Here is an 895-nt window from a genome sequence, read left to right on the forward strand (position 1 = left end):
TTGTATTTCTAATTTCAAGGGTATTATTAAAAAATTGTAAATATAGTTCAATTATTTCATTTAAATCATTTCTTCTTTCTACACGTTCTTTTGGTACATTATGATCTTTTACATACCTTGTTGTTTCTGCTCTTATATATGAATATAATAAATATTTTATGTCATTTGTATTCAAATCTTCAACTTCTTCATTCTTTGAAATTATATTAGAAAAATCTATTTCATTTCCAAAATCTAAAATTTCATCCCTCAATTTAATTATCTCATCCAAACCTGACTCTGAAAAATCGTCATAAATTTCTTTATAATATCTTTTCAATAAGTTTAAAAACTTCTCAGATATTTGATGGAAGTCCATTATATTAATTTCATTATATTTCTTCTTTTTTATTTTTTCAAAAATTTAATTTTGTGATCATAATTATTCGTTTTGGCGCCAAAAAAGGTACCGAATTAATTAAATAATAAAATTATATTAATAAATAATAAAATTAAATAAAATGATTAAATGTAATATATTATAAATAATTTTCTCTAGTTAATAAAATTAACCTCGAAATAAAATAAAGAATTTTGAATAAATTTGTGAAAAGGATTAAATTTTAAACTCTTCTTAGCATATATATGTATATATATAATTTATATATATATATATATATATATATATGTATATATATATGTATATACACAATATATTACATAAATAAATCTATAAATATGTAATATATATATTCATATGCATATATAAATATTGAATTTTATTGAGTTAAACAAGATTCAAATCTCAATTTTGAAAGTAGAAAATCACATTAACAAATGAACCAAAGTAAATAANATTTTAGAGTATATTTTTATCTCCAAGAATAATCTGTATAATGTTATTATTTCCGAGTAT

At 18.3% G+C, this 895-nt stretch overlaps 1 protein-coding gene across 1 annotated transcript; it reads right to left on the bottom strand.

The window, feature by feature from the left end:
- Chro.40163 (hypothetical protein) lies at window positions 1-358 on the bottom strand (the record flags this gene model as incomplete). Its single annotated transcript, XM_659776.1, has 1 exon — window positions 1-358. A coding segment is annotated over one exon (358 nt), but the record flags the coding sequence as incomplete, so codon positions are not given.
- Window positions 359-895: the final 537 nt, after the last annotated feature.

This window comes from Cryptosporidium hominis (assembly GCF_000006425.1).
Source record: "Cryptosporidium hominis TU502 chromosome 4 CHRO014081, whole genome shotgun sequence".
In the NCBI taxonomy this organism is placed as follows: Eukaryota; Apicomplexa; class Conoidasida; order Eucoccidiorida; family Cryptosporidiidae; genus Cryptosporidium; species Cryptosporidium hominis.